General features: G+C 36.3%; 2 protein-coding genes across 3 annotated transcripts in view; both read right to left on the bottom strand.

Annotated features, from left to right (window-relative positions):
• LOC135195770 (teneurin-m-like) overlaps positions 1-24,274 on the bottom strand; it is an 823,709-nt gene that overhangs the window by 555,203 nt on the left and 244,232 nt on the right. The window lies entirely within an intron of this gene.
• Positions 12,996-15,007, bottom strand: LOC135195450 (uncharacterized protein PF3D7_1120000-like). Its single transcript, XM_064221689.1, has 2 exons — positions 14,083-15,007; positions 12,996-14,005 (listed from the first exon to the last, which is right to left on the bottom strand). The coding sequence occupies exons 1-2, from the start codon at positions 14,272-14,274 to the stop codon at positions 13,421-13,423; spliced, it is 777 nt and encodes a 258-aa protein (XP_064077759.1). The 5' UTR covers positions 14,275-15,007; the 3' UTR covers positions 12,996-13,420.

The following is a 24,274-nucleotide window of genomic DNA, read 5'->3' on the forward strand; positions in this document are numbered from 1 at the left end:
AAAAAGACGCGAAGTCCCAAATACCGACTTGGAGACGAGTTCCTTGGCTCGTCGCCTCTCGCTGTTGATTCTCTCCGCTGTGTTTATATTCGCTCCCTCTTTTAATATCCTTCCCCCTTGATTCGCCTGGCTGGAGACAACGCGGCAGAGAACAAAGGAAAATAAGCGTGTGAGGACTGGACAAACAAATATACAAGACGGGATGAAAGCAACGCGGTCGCAAGATGGTTAAAGAATCTCTCTCTCTCTCTCTCTCTCTCTCTCTCTCTCTCCCATATACAGGGTCGTCGATCCTTACCTCTTGTTCATTTTTATTTTTGCATCAGTTTTATTTGCTACTCTCTCTCTTTATCATTTGTATTTTCGCATTGGTTCGATTTGCTCCCTCCCTTCTCTCTCTCTCTCTCTCTCTCTCTCTCTCAATCTGAGGAAAACGCCATTCGCCAAGTAAAACTTTCTGGAAGCGCAGTAAGCTGCAGACTTTTGTGTGCTTCAGAACAAGGTATACATTCAAAAACTACACCAGTAGCGGCGTGGAGTCGGGCATACATAAATATGTGCATTTTTTGGTGGGGTTACATACTTGTTTGCATTTTTACCATGTTGCACTAGTTTTATTGCTACGTAGTTGGAGCTGCTGTCTCCATTTATTCTCACTTTTTTTCCGCAAAGAAAGAAAAAAAGTCATCCAAAATTCCGGTAAATTGAAAATGATTTAGATGGCATTATGGCGATTAGTTACTGCTTATATTTTTGACGAGGGGATATAATTATTGATCCAAAGGACTCGTTTAGTATCAGTTAACAAGGTTACACTGTGAAAATACGTATGCAATATATACAATCAAATTACGTATCTTCATCTCCTTTATCAGGAAAAAAGGATTGAAAGTATCTATACCCCAGATTTCTCGTTTTTCTTTTTCTTCTTCTTCTTCTTCTTCTTCTTCTTCTTCTTCTTCTTCTTCTTCGAGAGAGAGAGAGAGAGAGAGAGAGAGAGAGAGAGAGAGAGTAAAAATGATGGGACAAGTGACTGGGCACAAAAATTACCAGAATGAGAGACAACGAGATAGAAGACAGATTTAGGAAAACGGACGTACATGAGAGAGAGAGAAGAGAGAGAGAGAGAGAGAGAGAGAGAGAGAGAGAGAGGGGGGGGGGGGGGGGGGGGAAATACCAAACCAATGCAAAGTTACAAGTGAACAAGAGGTAAGGTCGACAACCCTGTGTGTGAGAGAGAGAGAGAGAGAGAGAGAGAGAGAGAGAGAGAGAGAGAGCACAGCCAACTGGAAAAAGTGTTGGGGGGGAGAGGGGGGGGGGGGAATCTTACCCACGAGGTAATATAATGGCAGCCATTGATAAATTTTTGAGTGCGTCAAAGGGGAATACAAAGGCCTCCATCAACATATTTCCCTGAATAGAGTATCGAGGGAGAAGTTTATATTTGTGCGACTTTGTTGAAATGGAAGGTTTTTTTCTCCGAGACTTCTTTTTTCGTTTTTTCTTTTTTCCCCAGTTATCGATGTCTCTTTTTCCACCAAGAAGAAGAAGAAGAAGATGAGGAGGAGGAGGAGGAGGAGGGGAGGAGGAGGAGGAGGAAGAGAGGGAGGAAAAGGAGGAGGAGGAGAAATTATAAGGCAAAAGGAAGGTGACAAGAGGGGGGAATTCTCCCACGTCGAATCGATTCCGTGTTTATTTCGCGTCGTGTCGGGGAGAATTAGCATCGATTCCAGTACCCCTTCAATGGAATGGAATGCTGGAATATTCGACCTTTCACGAGGTTCACCTGAAGTACGGTAATTTAGTTTTTTTTTAACATTGATAGAATTCAAATTTTTTTTTCTTTATTTTCAGGTATTTCAAACTGATTTCTTCACAATTATGTCGTAATTTTAGCACAATTAACGCGCGCTTGCCCACTCTCTCTCTCTCTCTCTCTCTCTCTCACACACACACACACACACACACACACATATATATATATACATATATATATATATATATATATATATATATATATATTATATATATATATATATATATATATATATTCAAAATTAACTACAAAATTAGGGATGTTTTATTTCCAGAAAAGCAGAAGAATATTTCACACACATGTGTGTGTGTATATATATATATATATATATATATATATATATATATATATATATATATATATATATATATATATATTATATATATATATATATATATATATATATATATATATATATATATATATATATATATATATATATAATATTCTGCTGCCATCCAGGAAATAAAACAGCCCTAATTTTGCACTTCCGTTAAATTTTACAAAAAAGACAGACAGATATCAGAACAATCTCACCGTTTCTTAAAAACGCACGCATAACTGCCAAACTTCCTTTTCCGTCATCAACGAGGATCCTGGCTTGGCTAACCTTGCCCGCTAGATCTAAAAACTACCTGAAACGAAAACGGCGATTACTTCGCTGACAGAAGACCCAAGTTCGAGACCCAAGAATCGCGGATGAAAACCATAAGGTTTGAGACCCAAGTAACCTTTTCATATCTGGCTGCACATTTCTTCAATATATTTCTCGGAATACCGAATTTTGGAGGGATTCTTGAGGACTTCAGGAGAGGGAAGTCAGCGGTCAATATTCGTCGGACTTTTGAAAGTCTGATTTGGAAGTTATTTTCGTATTTTTCTCATTTTAATGTCCCGAACTCTCTTCCATGGCTTCTTCTTTCTGTATTTCTCTTTACCTCGTCTTACTTCTCCCTAATGAACACCCATAGTCTTTGAAAGCTTGAATTTCAAGCCAATGGCCACTGTGGGGTTGTTCCATATGGATCGGGTTCATCTTCTGAATAAAATAATAATAATAATAATAATAATAATCAAGAAAATGTTTTCAACTGGCAAACCTGTGTGAAATACAGGTAGTTGTAGGAGAAATTATATTCACAAAACGTGAAAATAGTGCATAGCAGATAGGTCTACTATTCTTTTGTATCCGTTTGGAGAACATGTTGGAAATACGTGCATTGCTGTGCGAATAGTTCCTAAACAACAATGCAGTCTTAACCAGGAACCTGGAATGAACCCTTTCATCTGGACAGAGAGAGAGAGAGGGAGGAGAGGGATGAATTGCGTCAAGAGAGAGCGAGGAGATGGAGGGAGGAGGAGAGGGGATAATATGGTAGGGGGAGGGGTTCCTCCCTCAAGGGACAACTAATGGGTATGAGGGCATTTCTCTCTTTCGATTGTTCTCTTTTTCATCAGTAGTTACAAAGATACTTTCCATTCCACTGAGCACGAAAGGACGGACCAATAAAGGTGACTTTTACCGAGACGTAAAGTGCATCTAATTCTTTATAAATTAGCCAAAATCACCTTCACACCCCCACCCCCCCTCCTTCCACTCCCAAGTCCGGACCCAGAAAACCTCCCAAATTGCTTCCTAATCCTACTGTGTCTTGGCACTGCTAAAAGAAAAGCTTTTTATATTACAGGACTTAAATTTTCTATTGTAAGTAAAAAAGAATTTTGTTTACAAAAATATACATATAACTGTTCATCTAAGAATCATTACAGCAGTATTAAATCATCAATTAACGATAGGAAATGCAGGAACCTGTGCTTAAGACGAAATTATTTTAGAATGAAGAGATATTTTTTGCGCCATGCTCCTCTGAAAAATGATATATCGACCATTTCACCTATTAACTCAATAACCCCACTCTCTCTCTCTCTCTCTCTCTCTCTCTCTCTCTCTCTCTCTCTCTCTCTCTGTTTTATCCGTTTTACATAAACTTCTCTCTCTTTCTCGGCGTATCTTGTGCTATCAGGGCTTCTCTCTCTCTCTCTCTCTCTCTCTCTCTCTCTTTCTCCTGGCTAAATGCATTTTTCTCATATTTCTCCTACAAAACCAATCGTCTCGGGCAATTTTCCCCCCACCACAATTCCACTGATAAATTTCCCTCGCAATTACTCTCCCTCATACGGTCCTAACCCCTTCTTCTCACTCAACACGAGAGAGAGAGAGAGAGAGAGAGAGAGAGAGAGAGAGAGAGAGAGAGAGAGAGAATTCCTCCTCACCTCAAAGAACCCGACGCCCTTCTTTAAAAGCAATAAAGGAAGGTAAACATCAAATAAGAAAAAAAAAACTAATATTATGTGGAAGGGTGTTCTGTTAGCTTTTTTTTTTTGTTTTTTTTTTGCCGCTCTCTCTCTCTCTCTCTCTCTCTCTCTCTCTCTCTCTCTCTCTCTCTCTGATTCCGTGGTTCTGTGATTTCTGTGGCTAACAAAGAGAGAGTGTGAATTTATATACGAATGCTTTTGGTCTTTCGCTTTTATCATATCCAGTTCAAATTACTTGCAGGATAAGGATTGTGTGTGTGTGTGTGTGTATATATATATATATATATATATATATATATATATATATGATATATATATATATATATACCCACACACACACACACACACACACACACACACACACACACATATATATAATATATATATATATATAGACACACGATTCTCTGTAAGTATTTAGGGATGAAGTTGATAGCCGCGGTCAACAGTGCAACAGTGACCCAACGAAATTTCCAAGAAAAGGCCACTGTGAATAGCAGCTGCTTATTCTTTAAGTATGAAGGTAACTGCAGTATGTGCAAGTAAGTAGGCGTTTCAGTTATACATGTAGTGTTACTTTTATCCGTAACCAACCCAAGTCCTTTCCATAATGATTGAGACAACAGTTTGGTATCTATATATGGAAGAGAGGAGGCTGGTGTTATGTAAAATAAGAAAGTCATTTTTTTTTTTTAAATACAAAGGCGCTACTTCTTAACAGACGAAATTATAAATTGTCAAAGAAACTATTATTATTAATGAATGTCATACTCACTCGTTTTATAAATTATAACCTGACTATTATTTTTTTTCTACAGTTCTACAATAACGAAACCAGTGTAATAACAGCAGAAACACACATTACTGCTATCATAACACTGGTTTCATTATTGTAGAACTGTAATAATAATAATAATAATAATAATAATCAATAATAATAATAATAATAATAATAAATAATAATAATAATAATAATAGCACGAGTCACTAAAATGGAGAAAAAATCCACAGGGGTGTAAATGTAAATAAGATTTGAAACATAAATATACAAACGATCTAAATATATATTTCTAATATACACTTATACCAGTGTGGATTTCTTCACTAATAATAATAATAATAATAATAATAATAATAATAATAATTTCTTCTTCTATCTCCTTAGGAGTCCATCCCTTTTCTCACTATGCACGCTGTTTCTAAAAATAAATGAATAAATAAAAAAATAATAATAATAATAATAATAATAATAATAATAATAATAATAATAATAATAATAATAATAATACTTATTATTATTATATTATTATTATTATCATCATCAAAGACAATTTCCTCAGCGAGAGGACCCCACTCCCCTACCCCACCAGTCCACAGCACGCAAATTTCCACAGTCAGAATTACCAACATCAGTCACTCCCGTGACAAAATCACCAGTCCGGGCGTGAATTAAGAGGCGCCCTCCCAGAGGGATATGATGAACAGGGATGCCTCCTCCCTTCAGGAGGGCCGACCTCAACCTCTCGATGGCCGTGGCATTTATGGCCCGCTCAAGTGACGCATAATTTGGACCCCGTGAGGTGCGTAAAAGTCTACGGGATGAATTCGCATCATTCAACGACTTCTCAATCATATGCCGCGGAGGACGACTGACGGATGGGTTATAAAGGGATGGAATCGGCGCTGCCAATTCCAAGGTCAGTTAGGATTAGTGTTTTGGTGTTATGTAAATATATTACATATATAAATGTATATATATATATATATATATATATTATATATATATACACATAATATATATAGTATACATACATAAACATAAATTTATATAGATATATATATATATATATATATATATATATAGATACACACACACACATAAATATATATTTTTATAGAAGATTATGTATATTCTGTAGGTGTATGTGTTGTATATATATATATATAATATATATAAGATTATATACACAATTTATATAATATATATATATATATATCATATATATATATATATATATATATATATATAGCTCTCGATTTCCTACTACTACTACTATATGGGAAGAGGGTACCCCGATCGCCAAGGGCGAATGACTGATTCTTATATTTACAAAACGGGCGTTGCCACTACCAAGGTCAATTTGGACTTTGGACGCCTTATTATTATCATTATTATCTCAGGCGACAGCAACTGACTGACAGCAGAGGTTTGTATGTATCATTCTGTTTGTTCGTTTTTCTGTCAACCCGATTTTCGAGACGTTTTAGAAGGATGCGAGTGAAATTTGATAAATTTAATATATATATGTCGTGGGTCTGTTTCAGAAGGGTATGAATGAAGCTAATAAATTTGATAAATGGCAGAGTTATGTTTTAGAAGGATATGAATGAATTTTAAATACGAAAGGGTTCATGCTTCGTCTCCTGTTCTTCCCTTCTCTCTCTCTCTCTCTCTCTCTCTCTCTCTCTCTTCTCTCTCTCTCTCTCTCTCTCTCTCTCTCGTGTCTCCTCTCTCTCTCTCTCTCTCTCTCTCGTCAATGTTTTTTCCTACAATTTTTTTCCACACTTCTACTCCATTCTGTTCTATCTATCTGCTTCTTCCATCTCCGCCTACTCCATGTTTGTACCTTCATTATCTTCCTCATTGATTTTTTCCCTTCTCTTTTTTTTTTCTTTTCTTACCTCTCACTTCTTTTCCTTTCTCATTCTTCAGGCTGGAAGGACGCCAAAAATACAAGAAAACGCGTCGACTACCCTTGGAAAACGGCAATAACGCTGAATGCCCTTAGGGAAAATCTTCTCTTCCTCTTCTTTTTCTTCTTCTTCTTCTCTTTAATTACTGGTATCCTTACTTACTTTTATCAGTAAAGTAGAGGGCTTCATACTGGTATCCTCACTTACTCGTGTCTCACTTTTATCAGTAAAGTAGAAGGCTTTGATATTGTTTTCATTTCATCTCGTTAGAATATTATACTTTTATGAGTCTGGCAGGCAGAAAACAGAAGGGTAATTCACTTTTCTCAGTTCTGTTACTAATGTAGGAGGGTTTGATTTCCTTTGCAGGTAATTTGGGATTCAGTACCTTTTTTTTCTTAGTTTCTTGTAGTTCTTGTGCGCCTCGTCGTCCAAAAGTGTTCAGTGCCTTTTTCTCTTTGTTTTTGTTTGTTTGTTTGTATGGTGTTCTTACGTTGCATGGAACCAGTGGTTATTCAGCAACGGGACCAACGGCTTCACGTGACTTTCGAACCACGTCGAGAGTGAACTTCTATCTTTAGTTTCTTGTACACCTCGTTCTCCAAAAAGTGTAGACTCTCTGGTAAGTGCAAATAATGACTCGTATCCTTGCCTTCGCTCTTTTCACTTTTATATTTAATGGAGGAAGGGGTGAGTATTCCTTGTCAGTGATGGGGGAACCAGTCACTTTTTTACTTTTTTTGTTTTCTTTAAAATTTTTACCCCACATTCTCCAAGAGGTTAGAACAAGACAGATAAGATTAAAATGAGTGGTAGCCAGACGTATTATCCTTTTGAATTTAATGCCGCCCGAGTTTTTCTTATCATCATTATTATTTTAATTACCCAATAATTGCTTTCGTCAGTAATGTTGAAGGAGCAAGCAGTCGGCAATTTATAAGAAGTAAAAGTACAGCATCATTGGAGGAAGTAATACTTACTTCCACCGTCACTGTTTTCACTCTTTTTAAAGTAATGTATACGGGGTAAAGACAGTATTTAAATAACAGCGAAATCGAGAGAGTGAGCACTTAATAGCTTATCCATTTTGAGTCTCTAACGTACCATAGCGGCAAACCATTATTCCAAAGGGCAAAAGTTCAGATGTTTCAATTATTTTTTCACTCTCCTGATAAAGGGAAAAAAAAAACAACCAATGGAAAAAAAATTGGGGAAGTTGGAAGAAAATATTTGACAATTTTCGCAAATCAAAAAGCTTACTATAAAAAAAATAGCAATTTAACATTAACTTTATAATGGACAGGAGTCAAGCGACCGAAGCAGATGGACTTGCTTATAACAGCCCCGGTGATTTATAACCGTTTCCTGTCAGCAACAGAGGTTGAACGCGAAAACCAGGAGAGAGAGATGGATGAGAGAGAGAAGGGAGGCGGAGAGGGAGGGGAGGGATTGGCGAGAGAGAGAGAGAAGCCGGAGGAGAGAGAGTGTGGAGGACAAATCCTGGACCTCCGGTGATTCCTTGTGAGATTTGCTTTTTTACTAGAGATAGAGAGAAGAGAGAGAGAGAGAGAGAGGAGAGAGAGAACAAATTAGGGCCGATATGTAAACAAGCGAATGGATTCATTTTTGGATCGTACAATAATGAACTTTCCGAAACTGGTTATTGCAATTTCGAGTGAACTAATGCTATTTTTTCCATCGGGTCAAAATTGGGTCATGTGCAATTCCGAAGCGCCAAAAACATTTACAGTTCCATTTGAAGAGAAAGGCCGAATCATTCCATTATTAATTACAACGGGGAAAACAATGGAACGTACAAATATACATAACAACAACAACAACACCAACAGCAACGTCTCCGATTGTTGGGTGGTATCATGAGGTACTCACCAGGCCTCCAATTCCGTTCTTTCACACTTACAGCTCACCATAGGGCAACGAGCCGTGCATGGGCATAAGCCAGCTTAATCTACACCAGCCAGCACTACCAACAAGAACAACAACAACAACAACAACAACAATAATAATAATAATAATAATAATAATAATAATAATAATAATAATAATAATAAATTGGCAGCTTCTTTGCTTTCAAGCAATAACATGAATATGAAAATTCGAGACCATGATTAAAATTTTAAATCTTCAAATAACGAAAGACCTACATACAGAAAATATCTTTAAGACAAACAGATACACGCCGGAGAGAGAGAGAGAGAGAGAGAGTCTACCTCGACGACATGAATCATTAAATGATTTGGCAAATAAATTCATTCAATGAAAAGCGCAAAAAAAACATCCCCAAAAGGGAATAATAATAATAATAATAATAATAATAATAATAATAATAATAATAATAATAATAACAATCCACAGACTGGAGACGTGTGATAGCTCTAGCTGGGTCTGTAAATGAGAATCCTGTATTCAGTAAATGATAACAAATTAATTTTTTTCCTTCTCTAAATCCCTAAGCTTGGACTGGATTTGTACACGTCTCACAATAGTAACATAAATAAATAAGCGGTTTGGAGATGCATAATCTTGTGAATGCAACGGGAATTAGTAAAACGAACCGTCATACACATAAAAACGGTGCATTAAACTATAAACATTTCAACAAGCGAAATTCGGGGGTCGTTATCTGGTGCTAATATTTCTTGGTGTCATTATCTTTTTGATATTTGCAACCCTTTGTTTCTATTTTTACGATCATCCCCAACGATCTTGTACTGAACACGCCGCAAAGGTGGATACATACATGTATTCATACATACATACACACACACACATACATATATATATAGATATATATATATATATATGTATAGTATATGATATATATATATATATATATATATATAAAGCCCTTGGGGTCACTATCTAGCAAAGATCCCAAGTAACTATATTCTTACGATACATAATCACACACATTAAAAACATAGGAAGGAGGAGGGGTTATAAATCAACTCACTCTAGCCTTTTTTCTTTTATAATTAATTGCTTTATTAGCCAAATGAGTTTCCATCTTACAAAATTCAACGGAACAATTCAATCTGCACCTGTGAGAATTTCAAATATCCTTATTTAAGACTAATGACTGATTGGTTTAAGGTTCTCTGGCGACGTGCAAACTAAGTTCATTGAAGCAGAATCAGTTATTGAGCGAAGAGACGTACATAAAAAAAACGGACACGATGACAAGATTCTAAAAGATTGCTCCTATAATGTTCCCCCTTGTGTAAGATATATGATATGAACCCTAATCCCACTTGTTGGTGAGACAAGCATCACGACCAATATACAAATACGTCAGTTAATTTGCCTTATTGCGAGCATTACTACCCTAAGGCAATTCTTGTATTTTGGTAATTTACATTTTTTTTCTATTTATTTATTACTTTGCAAACCTACTTTGAATTTTTAATATTATTTATTAGTTTGTTTTACTAAATTTCCTTTTTAATTAGTGTTCTCTACATTCTGCATTTCCCAATACTTTCTGTTACTTCTTTCTAATGAGCACCATATTCTTTGGAAGCTTGAATTTTGAGTCAATGGCCCCTTGTGGTGAGCTTATTCCGCATGAATACGGTTCATCGTCAGAATAATAATAATAATAATAATAATAATAATAATAATAATAATAATAATAATAATAATAAATTCCTTACCTTAACATACTTGTAAAGATTATCTCATTAGGTTTACGACATATAATCAAAAACTTTAAAAAAAAAAAAGCGTAAAATTCCGCCCGTTAAACTCCAGCTTCTTTCATGTAAGGCAAATTATTCCGAGGGTAAGAGGAGGATATCAGCTCAAGCAAATATTGACAGACAGACAAAAGCGACTCGCGCGAGATGAAGATCGGCAAGCGGGAGAGAGAGAGAGAGAGAGAGAGAGAGAGAGAGAGAGAGAGAGAAAACATCGGTAGAGCAAATGCGGAATGGAAGAAAGAGGGGGGTGGTGGGGAAGAATAAATATGGACAGGAAGTGGACAGGCAAAAGAACAATGCGGGAGGGAATGTTGACTGTGGGCAGAAATGTACGGGAACATACAAAAAAGAAGTAAATTCATGAATTTTATTCTTTAATTGATTGATAAAGATTTGGACGGTAGCTTATTTTTTCCTATGATTAGACAAAAAACTATACGAGGGTTTTTGTAAATGTGTGGTGGTATACTCTTAGAAAGTTTTACAATATCCAAATGAAGATGAAACACTATAAAAAAAAGAACTTAGGATAAATATAATATCAGTTAGAGAAATATACAGCTGTTGAAAACTTCTAACAATACTACCAAAAAAAAATACTAGGGCAGAAAATCAACAGACAGACTAGAAACAAAATGAATGCAAACATTGCACCTCAAAAATAACTCAGTGATAGAAATATAGAAAAAATGCGTTTCTTGCTGCTATTCCTTAAATACAAATATACAAGGGAAAAACTGCTGGCAAAATCAAACTACACCCATAAAATTTTTTTGAATACGGTGGAAATACGGGCCTAAAAAATGCAAGTGTGATACTAACAAATCATATTTAGCAAAAAAAAAAAAAAAAAAAAAAAAAAATCGTGATTCTTTAAATAACTTGACAAGTACTCAAAATATTGAAATAGTTTTGTAGAAAAATGAAACAGCCTATAAAATAAGGTCATAGTGAAAGAAAGTAAAGATACATTACTAAAAGAGTGACGCAGCAAAGATAGAAATACAAGATTATATATATAAAAAGCAGGGAATTATGCAAAAAAAAAAAAAAAAAAAAAAATTCTCCCACACTTCTTCCCAGCAGAAAAGAATGTAAAATCAGATACCATGCTGACAGTGCACCTCAGAAACAAAATGGGAAGCCTTCACATTCACCACAGATAGAAAACTTAAATGCCTAGGTTTTCTGAGGAAAAAAAAACCGGAATCTCTCGCGTTTATTTCCGCAGTAAAAGGGAGATATGTGCTGACGAGGTTTTTTTTTATTATTATTATTATATTATCATCTGCCTTTGACAAAAATCTTACGATGGTTTTCATATCACGTCACAACAATGGTAGAATTTTAATGTCCCGATAAAAAAAAAAAGCTCAAATGAAAAGCTCCTATAATTTTTATTTTATATCAAGAAGACAATGGAAGAATTCTAGTGGTTTATTCTCCATAGAGGCTTAAGTGAATTTCCATGGATACAAAGAGATTTCAATTTATTGTTTGATTGAGCCATATGAATAGATATGGGAACTGATATAAAGTTGCAGATGTCTTTGCTCAAGGTTTTTACGCTCGAATTGTCTGTTGAAGAAAGTATATCGGCGTATATATATCTCTGGATTATTCTAAAGCCTCCTTCAACTAAAAATATCTTTAGTTTTAATGAAAGGCCATTGTGTGGTTTTACATAAACACGTACATACAAACACATACAGATTAATATATATATATATATATATATATATATATATATATATATATATATATATATATATATATATACACTAGGAAACTACCAGAACAGTTACCTCATATCAACATAAACAAAAGTACGAAAAAGATACATGTAAATGAATAATCAAAAACAGAAAAATACTGTTTTAAAGTTAGCCCACAAATTCCAGAAAATAACATGAAAAAGCAACAACGTCATGAGATGGAGTCCAGAAAAAGCAATAAGGAAAAAACCTGGAAGAGAGAGAGAGAGAGAGAGAGAGAGAGAGAGAGAGAGAGAACGGACCTAGGATCCATCAGTCCACTGCTGTTACCTCACCGAGGCCATTAAGCGGAAGGGTGAGATAAATTTTCATGCGATTCCAATGTGTATCCTCAGTTTCCCGAGAGCCCAGCCTTTACCTTTCTTCTTTCTTTCTTCCTTTCTTCTTTTTCTTCTTCCTTATTTTGCGTGGCCAGGCGATAACAACCGACATTACAAAAAAAGTAAAAAAAAACTTACATCTCGGAGACTTCCTTTAGCATAAGGATGGGCTTTCTTAAGAGTTCCTTGGGCATAAGGATAGGCTCATCTGCATCAGAATGAGTAGGACTAATATTGACACAAACCTTCTCTCCTTGGGCCTTTATGGTGGACTCCGAAACCGACTACCCACCCACCCCCTCCAAAACCATGCCCCTACCCCTGCCCACACGCCACCACCCCTCCTATACCTCCATCACCCTTCCCGAACTTTTTTTTTTTTTTTAAAGGATATATCCGTCGGAATAACAGGTTTTGTTGACACAGGGATGTCGCTTCCATTCTTTGGGAGCCGAGTGAGTGACATGACAAAACTCTGCTCTCTGAATCTGCAAGGTTTGAATTGATAACATGATTTGATATCATTCCTTGCCATACAATTGCGCAAATTAGTCGTTCCGTTGCGAATGCATTCGTCAGTCTTCAGGTATCATTTGCAAGTGTTGATCAGTTGAATGTCGTCCTTATATGTCACAAATACAGTAACGATTCTTTATCTAAAAGATTAGATAATCTTAATGATGTTCTATTATGATTTTGTAAAAATTCCTGTCTTATTCAACCAAATAAAGGATTATAACTGTTATTATCCAAATAAATGAATTATTACAACTAACCCACTTATCTCAATAAATTACTTCTGAAAAGAAATATACACCGGTCTTCCTTTCTGTGACCACTTGTCTCGAATTGTCCTTGTTTTCTGTGACCTCTTGTCTCGCATTGTCCTTGTTTTCTGTGACCTCTTGTCTCGCATTGTCCTTGGTTTTCTGTGACCTCTTGTCTCGCATTGTCCTTGTTTTCTGTGACCTCTTGTCTCGCATTGTCCTTGTTTTCTGTGACCTCTTGTCTCGCATTGTCCGTGTTTTCTGTGACCTCTTGTCTCGTATTGTCCTTATTTTGTGTGACCTCTTGTGTTGGACATTTCTTGTTTTCTGTCACCTCTTGTCCAGGAAAGTCCTTGCTTTCTGTCACCTCTTGTCCAGGAAAGTCCTTGCTTTCTGTCACCTCTTGTCCAGGAAAGTCCTTGCTTTCTGTCACCTCTTGTCCAGGAAAGTCCTTGCTTTCTGTCACCTCTTGTCCAGGAAAGTCCTTGCTTTCTGTCACCTCTTGTCCAGGAAAGTCCTTGCTTTCTGTCACCTCATGTCCAGGAAAGTCCTTGCTTTCTGTCACCTCTTGTCCAGGAAAGTCCTTGCTTTCTGTCACCTCTTGTCTAGGAAAGCCCTTGCTTCTGTCACTCTTGTCAGGAAAGTCCTTTGCTTTTTTTCTGTCACCTCTTTCACCTCTTGTCCAGGAAAGTCCTTGCTTTCTGTCACCTCTTTCACCTCTTGTCCAGGAAAGTCCTTGCTTTCTGTCACCTCTTTCACCTCTTGTCCAGGAAAGTCCTTGCTTTCTGTCACCTCTTGTCTAGGAATGCCCTTGTTTCCCACGACCTCCCAAAGAGATGCCAACACGAGGGCACCTATAAATTGCATGATAGCGCAAGTCCCCAGCTACCAACTACATTCCAATCCACCTCCCCCCAGCCCATTCCCCCCTCCCCACCAAAAGAGAGGGAGAAAGAGAGAGAGAGAGAGAGAGAACAAGAACACCAAGTTTGGCTCGATGCAAAAAGTGATCAAATTTGCATTTTTATGGCCAAAACTTCGCCGTGGAAAGTTTCGGGGCGCTAATTTTTCCATTAAAAAGTTCAAAACCACGCTCACAATCACTCCTCCCTGAGGAATTTAATTGAATTTTATACATGTGTATAAGCAAGCCACTCTCTCTCTCTCTCTCTCTCTTTTTAGAATTACAGTAACTCTATGTTCTACTTTACGATGACACACTTCCTGTTTCATTAATTCTCTCTTCTTGAGATCTACAGAAACTCTGTCTTCTACTTTATTACGACAAACTTCCTCTCTCTCTCTTTTCTTCTTCTTTTTCTTTAGAACTACAGTTACTATATCTTCTATTTTATTGTATCTCCCTCTCTCTTCTTGAGATCTGCAGCATCCCTATCTTCTACTTTATGATGTCACACTCCCTCTATTTCATTAATTCTCTCTCTCTCTCTCTCTCTCTCTCTCTCTCTCTCTCTCTCTCTCTCTCTCTCATTGCAAACACGTTTAGCGCAGATTACAAGGGATCCGGAATTTATGCATTATGGTCCAAAACACGGAAAGCTAATTTGATATTCAGTGGTTTCTCTGCTCAATTTAATCGCTGGCTCCCTCATTTTTGCCACCCCAGCGACGAGTAGCCCAGCTTCCATTCATTCCAATATGTAATTTGCTAATTGGGGCTTGAGGCCTGGCGTTTTGCACACCTGTTTTTTACTCTCTCTCGTCCCCCCCCCCTCCTCTCTCTCTCTCTCTCTCTCTCTCTCTCTCTCTCTATTCTTGAGATGAATGAGAAACTCAGTCTCCTATTGTATTCTGTTGCATCCCCTCTTTTTCCTATCTCTCTCTTCTCTCTCTCTCTCTCTCTCTCTCTTCTTTAGACCTACTAGCAAATCTATATCCTGTCTTAAACTGTATTCTGTTACACTCCCTCTAATTCATTTATTCCCTGTATTTTTCCTCTCTCTCTCTCTCTCTCTCTCTCTCTCTCTCTCTCTCTCTCTCTCTCTCTCTCTCTCTCTCTCTTTTAGATCTATCATAAACTATACCTCCTATCATCTACTGTATTTCGTTACATCCCCTCTATTTCCTTTATTCTCTCTCTCTCTCTCTCTCTCTCTCTCTCTCTCTAAATGATTTCCACGCTGGTACACGACACTCAAATTCATCCATTCCAATCGCATTTCTCTTTTTCCCCTCTATTCTGTCCAAACTGTTTCCTTTCCTTTGCCTTGTTTATTATTTTCCTCGTCCCTCTTTCCGTATCTCCACGCGCTCAAAGTCTTTATATAAGACGCCTATTTCATCAAAGACCTATACAAATATTCTCTCTCTCTCTCTCTCTCTCTCTCTCTCTCTCTCTCTCTCTCTCTGTATATATATACACATATATGTCAATATTATTTATATATGTTTTCTGTCTTCCGCCCTCTATTTTCCCCCATTGTCATCGACATTCACTTTTATCAGCCTTTGCAACTTATACATCTTTTCATCCATTATCTCCTGTCTCCCTCATTCGCTTCCCTTCAATACATCTATACCGACCTTTTCTCTCACCCTTTTATTCTTCCTCTCCGTCCCCTCCGATGCATTACTTCGTGTCAATTTCTTTGAATTCGTTCCAGGACGTCTCTCTCTCTCTCTCTCTCTCTCTCTCTCTCTCCTTCACGCACACAAACCAAATTAAGAGGATACTTCACCTTTCTCCGTTTCTCTCTCTCACCTTCCGACCCGGACACTTCACTTCTCTCTCTCTCTCTCTCTCTCTCTCTCTCTCTCTCTCTCTCTCTCTCATACACACACACAAACCAAATTAATAAGACACTTCACCTTTCTCCGTTTATCTCTCTCACCTCACCTTCCGATCCGAATTCTTCACCTCTCTCTCTCTCTCTCTCTCTCTCTCTCTCTCTCTCTCTCTCAAGCAGACTTCCTCTGAGGCGGAGACAATATACACTTCCTTATCTCTCTCTCTCTCTCTCTCTCTCTCTCTCTCTCTCTCTCTCTCCGATTCGGACGAAAACTCACCTTTACTAAATACTGACACGTCGATCACATCTGTTAAGGGGAAATATTTTCCCTCTTGGTGAAAAAAAAGAAAAGAAAAAAGAAGTCATTCTATTTCCAGGAAATCTTTACATTTCTAGCAATATGACCTCTTTAAGGAAACGCTCATATCTCTCCCTGGGTAGAGATTCCTCCTCGCTGGGAAGTGTAAATTAGTGCTTGGACTTTTCTGAGTTCAAATTACTTCTGATTAAACGTTCAGGTGGGGATTGAGATGGCGACATCTTGATGTGGCCATGCTTCGATGCTATTTTAAGGTATATAGATAATAATATGTAGATAGCTGGGCTGTATAATGTATGTATTTATACATGCAATATTTTGTCTCCTTGACAAAATGTATAGTTTGAAGGAATCGATCATTTAAGAGGGTATAGTACTTATCAAAATTGCACGTGTTTCTGGTAAAAATTGATTAATTGATGCTATATATATATGTGTGTGTATATGTATGTATGTATATATGTGTGTGTATATATATATGTGTATATATATATATATATATATATATATATATATATATATATATATATATACTAACGAACAGGTTGATAAGATAGATAGATAGATACATGTACAAATAATCAAGCAAAATGATGCTTTTGTTAAACGTTCGTCTTTTTCAGGGAAACAAAACGATAAAACAGACTAGGAATTCATCTGGGAACGCTATAATTTTGGACAACATCAATCAAGATGAATATCTACAAGAAAAAAAAACCATTAATAATAACAATAACGGCAACTTCAAAGTCAAAACTGTTGAAATAATAATAATGGCAAATTTAAAGTCAAAACTTTTCTGCACTAGCATTAACAAGTATTATGAGAAATACCTTTCACTTATTATTCCTCCCCAAAAAGTGAACGTACGTAACTTGAACTAGTAGGCAAGCGTCAGGACTGCGACGAAATGACCACCTCCCCCCCCCCACCCCCCCCCCCCCCCCCGCCCCCCCCCCCCCCACCAAGTCCCCCACCCTTCCCAAACCTCAAACCCACCTAAGAAGACACGAGCGAATTCGAGCCAAATGGAGCATCCTCGGCACGTCCATGCCACGGCGGACTCGAGTCAATAAGATTGGCCCTCCACAAAAATCAAAGCAACATGGGGGAAGGGACGGGGCGAAAAGTCTTGCCGAGAAAAAAAAAAAAAGAAAAAAAAGTGAAATATCAAATGAAAATTCTTTCGCTCGAAAGTTGCGTGTTTAGGTGTGGGGTGTTGGGGTGTTGTTGTGTTGTGTTGTGTGTGTGTGTGTGTGTGTGTGTGTGTGTGTGTGTGTGTGTGGTGATGATAGTGTTAAATCGTTTCAGAGAGAAATTAATTTATATTAATTTCCATTCTTACTTTCTAATATATATATATATAGTATAGATATATAGATATAGATATATATATATAAATGTGTGTGTGTGTATGTATGTATGTATGTATGTATGTAGTAGTATGTGTATATATATATATATATATATATATATATATATATATATAGTATAGAGAGGGGGAGATACTTTTTACCAACCATATTCTATTTATATGAGACAGACAACACACACACACACATACAGATATTTGTACTATTGCTAACCATATTCTAAATATATGAGAGAGAGAGAGAGAGAGAGAGAGAGAGAGAGAGAGAGACCTTACCTTTAAAGGCCTCAAACTGATGATATTCCAGAATTTGCGAATCGGGGGGGAGAGACGGGTGGGGACTTTGGGTGGGTGGGTGAGTGGAGGGGGGGTGGTGTTGTGTTGGTATCTAGGGAACCCGAGTGATGAATATTGATGAATTCTCCCGGAGAATTAACGGATGTTTGGATGCCTATCGGGAGCCGGTGAGAGGAGATACTCGTATCCGGACTCTTAACCGGATATGTAGGAGATTCGGGAACGTGACTGCCCCTTTCTTAAGCCGAGTCCGCTCGATAAGGATATGGCACCGTCTTCGAAATTCCTTATCGGCTCCGCTCAACCCGCGCGCGATTTAGCGGTGATGCGTTGACTGGTTATAATAACAATCAATAGTTGGGGGTTGTAATGACCTTTTTGGGTTCCGTAACCCGCCAGATTAAAAGGAACACGTTAGGGGTTATAATAACATCAATAGTTTTGAGTTATAATGGTCTATGTGGATGACGATGACTACTTTGGAGGTTATAATGATATCAATAGTTTTGGGTTATAATGGCCTATCTGGATAACGATGATGGCGTTGAGGGTTATAATGATATCAATAGTCTGGGGTTATAGTGGTCTATGTGGATGACGATGATAGATTGAGGGTTATAATGATACCAATAGTTTGGGGCTATAATGGCCTATGTGGATGACAGTGATTACGCTGGGGGTTATAATAGTATCATTATTCTAGAGTTATAATGACCTACGTAAACAACGATGATGGTGTTGGGGATGATAATGATACCAATAATTTGGGGTTATAATGACCTATGTAGATAACGACGATACACGAGGGTTATAACAGCCTACGCAGTTAGCCATAACGGATCACGGTTATAATAACCTGCATGATTATCAATATTACTTCAGAATCCTAATCCATTTGATTAAAGGAACTGGTTCAAGGTTATAATAATAATTTTAGGCAAAACGACATAACAACAATGCTTCGTGTTATAATAGCCCACACGATTAAAGTATAAATGCTACAAATCGTAATAAAATATACTAATAACGGAAATACATTCGTGTTATAACAATTTATGCCATCAACAACGATTTTCAAACTATTAAAGACATTAAGTTTTATACCAACGACAATGCACAACTTACATTACAACCAACACCAAAAAATCAAATAACAATCTGGTTATTATGACCTACATTACGCTCCTCCTCTGGTTGTAACTTCCTCAATTAACATTATCCTCAGACTATAAAGAATATTTTTTTTTCAAGATTTAACTGCAGGAAATAATTACTTCGGACAACGTCGAGAAGGAGAGAGCGAGAAATGTGGCTGACCCTGCCTTCTCTCTCTCTCTCTCTCTCTCTCTCTCTCTCTCTCTCTCATTTGTTTTATGTATTACTGCTCTGTGTCTAGCAATTTCATTTCAGTTTTACTTGATATTTCAAATTACATTTTGACTTCCTAGTTATTTTACTTACACACTGTATATCACCATGAAATTATATTCTCTCTCTCTCTCTCTCTCTCTCTCTCTCTCTCTCTCTCTCTCTCTCTCTCTCTCTCTCTCTCTCCTCACTGCTATTTCCTAACCTACTTTAAGGAGCGAAATTACGATTCTCCTCAAAGAAAATAAGAGGAAAAAAAAAATAATAATAAAATGGGACTCAGGCACGAATTGAATGAAATGGGTCCACGATCTTTTGCCGAGTTACACAGCCAATTCTATTATTGCTTCCGAGGGAGTTTCTCTCTCTCTCTCTCTCTCTCTCTCTCTCTCTCTCTCTCTCTCTCTCTCTCTCTAACTGCGATGACCTTTGAACCCAAATGTATACATAAATACAGATATATACAAGATAGAGGACGGGGGTGTGGGTGTGGGTGGGAGGTGGGTACAGGGAAGGAGGGAGCGCAGAACCGACCCCCCCTTTTTTTTCGTTAATGGTTATTACGGTTTATAAAAGTTCCTAGCGATTGAAGTCAGACCCCCTTTATTGCATTGCGATTCTTACGTAACTTGTGTTTCTTTAAAGATTGTTACATATATATATATATATATGTATATATATATATATATATATATTTATATATGTGTGTATATTATTTATTTATTTATTTATTCATATAAGTGTGTGCATTTATATATATATATATATATATATATATATATATATATATATAAATATATATATATATATATATATATAAGACAGCTTAGCATGGAAATGATTGACCTTATGATTGAATACTCTTCAAGCGAGATTCAATTTAACCGGCGAACGAGACCTTAACTATAATAATACAAAAATTATCACTGAAAATAATTGTCATGAATAAGCCACAGACAAGTAATTGAAAGAATAAAGCAAATGGCTAAAAATTATTATAATTAATAACAATCAATCCAGAGGGACGTAAAACGTCCCCTTTTAATGCCAAAAAGAGGATAAATAAAAAGAATTAAATAAAAAACACCACAAAGAGGACAAAGCAAAACAAGATATGAAAACGAACAGAAATCAAATCAGTTTCCATAAGAGAAACAACACAACGAAACAAGAGAAGCAACTGAAGAAACAACGAATAAAACCGAATAAAGCCTTCGAAAAAAATAGAGAGAAATAAAAAATTCACTGAAGAAGAAGAGGAGAGACTCTCACTTGTATGCTCGGGGTGTGAGAGAAGGGGCCAAAGCCGGACCCTCACATATCAAGGATTTGTCACGGTTCGTTACAACTTGAAGTGTGAGCCACCATAGCATAGCACAGCTCTCTCTCTCTCTCTCTCTCTCTCTCTCTCTCTCTCTCTCTCTCTCTCTCTATGAGTTCGTTATGCTATGTATCTGTGCGTCTTTTTACTCTCTTTTCTTCTCGTCATTTTGTTTTTTTCCTCAATTTACTTCTCTCTCTCTCTCTCTCTCTCTCTCTCTCTCTCTCTCTTTCTCTCAGTTTACTGCTAAATTTTTTTCTCTCTCTCTCGGTGCTCCTGCTGCGTATTAGTGCATCAATCACTTCGTTCTCTATCTTTTTCTCTGATCATTTTAGTATACATGTTACTGCATTGCTAATTCTCTCTCCTCTCTCTCTCTCTCTCTCTTTCTCTCGATTACTGACTACGTTCCTCCGGAGTGACACCATGTTTCCTTTTAGTCTTGACAAATTCGTACGAGAAAGACCCTCTGCTTTTTCCTCAGGCGAATTCTGATATGTTTATGTTTGTACGTGTGTGCACGCGCGCATGTTGCTTAATGGAGGGTAAACGGATGAGGGAAAACTTGCTCTCGTTGACAGCATCATTATGATAATTATCATTAATCACAAAGTGATTAATGACAAGACAAGACACAACTATTAAATGTATATTCATATATTATGATAACAGTCATTTATCTCGGGAAAGCTGATGTACCAAAGGTTTCAGTAAATGCACCGGTACTGTGAGTATATAAGTATATTCATACAATATGATTATCATACGATGAAGCCAAGGTATATGAGATCAGACAAATTTATTATACACAATGATACATTCATACCTGCAAATAATACAGGGGACAAAAATATAAAATTTCATAAACGAATTGTGTAAACACAAATGCGTCCTGATTATCGAATCTTAAGTTTGGAAAAAAAAATAAGTATAGCTAATTATGAATATAAACACACGTGTATAATATAAACATTTATAAACAGCAGAGGGGCACGGGTGGGTAATTGTGAAAAAAATAAATAAAATCAACTGCATTCTCCTTCTGTCTGAAAATAAGGGGGTGTGATCCCCCACTCTCCCCGCCACACATAAAAACGATAGAGAGAGAGAGAGAGAGAGAGAGAGAGAGAGAGAGGGCAAATTCTTTCCTTTCAATGGGAAAAGGAGTTATAATGACCGCCATTAAGAAGCAATACGCTCGCTGGAAAATAAAAAATTAAAAAAAGTTGTAATGCCACAACTTTGAAAGTACACGAAGCTGTTTCTCCCATCAGCTCGCAATGCTGCTGTGAATTCCTAATTTTTTTTATTTTTTATTACTGTAGAGCATTTCTTATTCAATGGTGTTTTGTATAATATATTTGAGAGATTTTATTATCGTCAAGTTTATTTTTTGTTTAATGGTATATCGCATCAATGCTGTTTATCTTATTATTTTTGTTTTGTTTAGTACCCTAACACAATTCTCATTGTATTTTAAAAATTCACTGAAATTTTTATTTATCTACTAATTCTGTTTGTCCGATGTATGATCTCTTATCTCTGCATTTCCTCTTACCTTCTGTTACTTCCTTCGAATGAACACCATATTTTTTGGTAGCTTGAATTTTTGTCAATAATAATAATAATAATAATAGTATGGCATGATAATCTTTTTAAACGGTATCTCACAACAAAATTATTGCAGTCTGTTTGTAAATAATAATAATAATAATAATAATAATAATAATAATAATAATAATAATAATAATAATAATAAAAGTATGACACGGTAATTTTTTGAAATGGTATCTCACACCAAAAGTATCCCAAAACCGATTGTATTAATATTAAGTGCATTTTACAAACACACTGCAATAATTTTGGTGGGACATACCGTTTAAAAAGATTACCATGCCATACTATTATTATTATTATTATTATTACTCATTTGGGCTAGCTTACCAATGATATTTTCCATTGCTTTTAATTATTCCAGTTATTCTAGCTTCTATCTCTCAGTTTTCCTATAAAAACATGCCTTGTAAAATGATGGAACGTTCTATGGAAGCGCTTGCGAATTAATTAAAAAATTCGCGTGTACGTTCTGAATAATAATAATAATAATAATAATAATAATAATAATAATAATAATAATAATAATAATAATAATAATAATGGAGAAACAAATCCATAGTTATGTAAATGTACATTTATCAAATTTAAAACTCCAAGGATAGCATTCGGGAATCTGTTCAGTTCCCCTTATCAATCCGATTGATAAAGAGAACCGAACAGATTCCCGAAAGCTATCCTTAAAGTTTCAAATTTAAATATATGTTCATTTACATAACTGTGGATTTGTTTCTCCATTTGAAGACTCGTGCTACTATGAGGATTTTTTAATAATAATAATAATAATAATAATAATAATGAGAAAGCTAATAAATAATAACCACAGCACCCCTGGAAAAAATCAAACTCACCACGTGGGCCAATAACCAACGAAAAGCCGGGCTCCTGCAATGACCACGTGACTTCTCTCTAACTAGTCCTCCGGCCGTCGCGTCGGGTGTTACCCTGTCCCTAACTAGTTGGAGACCAGTCGCGTACATCACTTAGTGCTTAGTTACCACTCGGTGTTCGTCCATTCACAGTCCATCAACCAGTCATTTAACTGCTTGCTGCTGCTGCTGCTGTTGCAGTTGCTGCAAATGCTGTTACGTATATATACACCAACACCCTACTAGAACCAGTTTTAAGCCTGCTGACACCTACTCCTCGAAAAAAGTATTACAAGATATATATAGATATATATATATATATATATATATATATATATATATATACATATATATATATATTAGATATATACATCGAGCTACAAATGTCCTTTAATATCTAATTCGCTCTACCTCGGAATTAATATAGTTTCATATTGAAAAATTCCCCTTCGGTTAACATATATGAAAATATATTAATTCCGAGGTAGAGCGAATTAGATATTAAAGGACATTTGTAGCTCGATGCAACGGTAATGTAATATGACTCATATATATATATATATATATATATATATATATATATATATATATATATATATATATATATATATATATATATTGATATTGTCAACGTTTGTTAATACCTGACTAGACTGCGTTCTCAACCGTTACTTTGCTTGGTCCTTTTCCCTTACTATATTTGCTATGAAGTATTATTGTTTATTATTATTAAGATGACCTTTTCATATGGAACAAGCCAACCAAAGGGACCATTGACTTCAAAATTTAAGTTTCCAAAGAGTGTCTTGTTCGTTTTGAATTAGTAACAGGAGGTAGTGGAAATACACGGAGAGGAGACCATTTGTTAGAAATGAAGAAATAAAAAAATCAATAAATACAGTAAAATGTAAGTAAATTATTAAAATTCAAGAACTGAATGAGGATAGCAATGCATTG

Source organism: Macrobrachium nipponense, chromosome 16, assembly GCF_015104395.2.
Source record: "Macrobrachium nipponense isolate FS-2020 chromosome 16, ASM1510439v2, whole genome shotgun sequence".
Taxonomy (NCBI): domain Eukaryota; kingdom Metazoa; phylum Arthropoda; class Malacostraca; order Decapoda; family Palaemonidae; genus Macrobrachium; species Macrobrachium nipponense.